General features: G+C 28.9%; 1 protein-coding gene across 7 annotated transcripts in view; it reads left to right on the forward strand.

The window, feature by feature from the left end:
- Positions 1 to 2,390, forward strand: part of LOC117171614 (WD repeat-containing protein 13-like) — a 138,985-nt gene that overhangs the window by 57,697 nt on the left and 78,898 nt on the right. For 6 of the 7 annotated variants that reach the window (XM_033359083.1, XM_033359078.1, XM_033359077.1 and 3 more), the window contains one exon: positions 30 to 218. The exons of the other annotated variant lie outside the window; for it this stretch is intronic. In XM_033359083.1, the coding sequence (XP_033214974.1) occupies positions 137 to 218 (82 nt within the window). In that variant the 5' untranslated portion in view covers positions 30 to 136. The remainder of the gene's footprint in view (positions 1 to 29; positions 219 to 2,390) is intronic. 7 annotated transcript variants of the gene reach the window in all.

Here is a 2,390-nt window from a genome sequence, read left to right on the forward strand (position 1 = left end):
ATTTTTGTATTTCCTATTGTATATTACAGACATTTTATGATAACTGTAAGATTTGCGTCAGAAATACATTATTGTATTCTTGAATCACGAAGTAAAAATAAAACACCTTATAAGTATTACTGATGAAACAAACAAAATGATCACTTACTGGCATCAAAAGGTGTTCGCTCTGGATGACAAATTCAATTCCTTACGTTTTTCGGATAATTCAGCATTTGGTATGTCATGCACATATTTTTTTCTTTTCTCTATTTAACATGTTTTCGGTGAATATGACCATCACATTACAAGAAATTATTTTTTTATTGCAGTGATTAATTTAATTTTCGCATACATTACAAAAATGATACATAGTGATGAATAAAATTAACATTTCAAACAAATCTTACAAAAGTATTTCCCCGTCCAAGAAGTTTAAGGCGCTTCAAACGGCTGTCAAATTCGCAAGGCTCAAACTAAATGTAAACGGTTGAGTTTTTTAACGCCATATTTTAAGCACATAATCTAAAGGCAATTATAATCGGCTTAGCTCACTTTTTCCCGAAAAAGAAATTGAAAGTGGAGATTATTTTTTCTCGCTTGAAACTGGCGCGTTGTGTACAGTACACGGGGGTATAACAGTGGCTGGGTACAAGAGCAGCAAGCGCGGGACTCGTCTGTCTTCCCAAGTTACTTACCAGTGGTCAGTATTTTTGGAATCGAGATATCTAAAACAGGTTTTTACGATCCAGTAAATAAGTTTATTATAATTTTTTTGTGTTTTCACACAATTTTCGCTACGAAATGACTGTATTAGTACGTGCATTCATTATCAATTGGCGAATTACCAAAATTAATGTATTCGCAACAAAAAAGTTTTGAACTGGTAAACGTAAAGGAAACGAAATTTGTAATTTAACATTTTCAAAATTTTGAAGATGTTGAATTTTCAAGATTTATAGTTAAAGTTGTAAAAATAATCCGCGTCAACACAAAAAAATCATGAATGTACTAAATAAGAATGAAAATTGTTATTCATAAATTAGCAAACAAAGGTAGGTCTACTTTATTTGTCACATTTAAATAAACTGAACTAGCGGTGGACCCAGAAAAAATTTCGGCAGGGGTTTTCAATATATACATATATGTATATCCTATGCATTTAAATTATAAAAGTACATTTATTATTGCATTATTTATAGTGTTACAATTTCTACTATGATTATAATATAAAAAAGTACATTCATGAATGCAAATTATGATTTAAGTTTCAACATTTTCCCTGAACAAGATTTATAAGGTGTTTAAAGTTCTAATGTTTCATCTTTATGAGATTTTCTGCGATTGAAAATTATTCAATTCATCGACATCGCCTATTTCGAAGCTATTTTCTGCTTCCTTATTATTTAAATGAATGTTTGAAGTCACCTGATTTCTCATTTTGAGTGTGTGATGATGGCCTTGTCGCTTGAGAAACCCAATGTGCGAGCAGCAGTGAATCGCGACAGATCGTTGTCCGATCTTTTCGGATCAGTAAAGTGATTAACTCAATAAAGACATTAAATCTTACATCTTACAAAAATGTCTACATAAACGAGTGAGTGATCTGTGTGGTTCTCAAAACTGGTCTTAGCCTGTCAAGTATTCTATACTTGAAATAAAACTTGAACTATTCATTATTCCTAACGATTCTTCTCTGTCTAATTCCTGACCTGGCAAAATTAAATATTTATAAACATAAACATTAAACATAAGAACATTTAACATTAGTAATTGATACTACTGAAATATATATTACAGTAATATCGGACTTTAAGAGCTTTATACGATTTAAAAAATATGGTTTGAATAAATAATTGTTTTAAACAAATTATATTCATTCAAACAATTCAGAAATTGTACGGTCAGAAGAATAATTAGATGTCTTATATTTTATTTCATTTTTCTTAAAGTTATCAAAAAAGCTGCTAGAGCAAATAAAAATTGTTTAAAGAAATAGAGATATGTTAAAAATTATAATAAATGTATCAAAATTATGTAATCATTCAAGGAAAACTAGTTCAGGATACGAATTTGAGAAAAATTAAACATCTCTGTCTCAATTTTTAGAAATTTTGTAAATAGACAATAATTAATAGTTTAAATGATTATATAATTTTTTAAACAAAATGTAATAATTCAAGCAATTACCAAATATTACTATTCAATAAGATAATCGATAATTGTTACATTTTTTGGGCAAAAATAATTGTTAAAATAATTTACATTTATTTAAACGCGTATATATATATATATATATATATATACACATATATATATACGAGGGTAGTTCAATAAGTCCTTAGAATGACCAACAGATGGCGCGCGAATCGCTCCAAATCATCTGTTTTCAGTCAGCACCACTCCCGACT

The sequence above is a fragment of the Belonocnema kinseyi genome, chromosome 4 (genome assembly GCF_010883055.1).
Source record: "Belonocnema kinseyi isolate 2016_QV_RU_SX_M_011 chromosome 4, B_treatae_v1, whole genome shotgun sequence".
NCBI lineage: Eukaryota > Metazoa > Arthropoda > Insecta > Hymenoptera > Cynipidae > Belonocnema > Belonocnema kinseyi.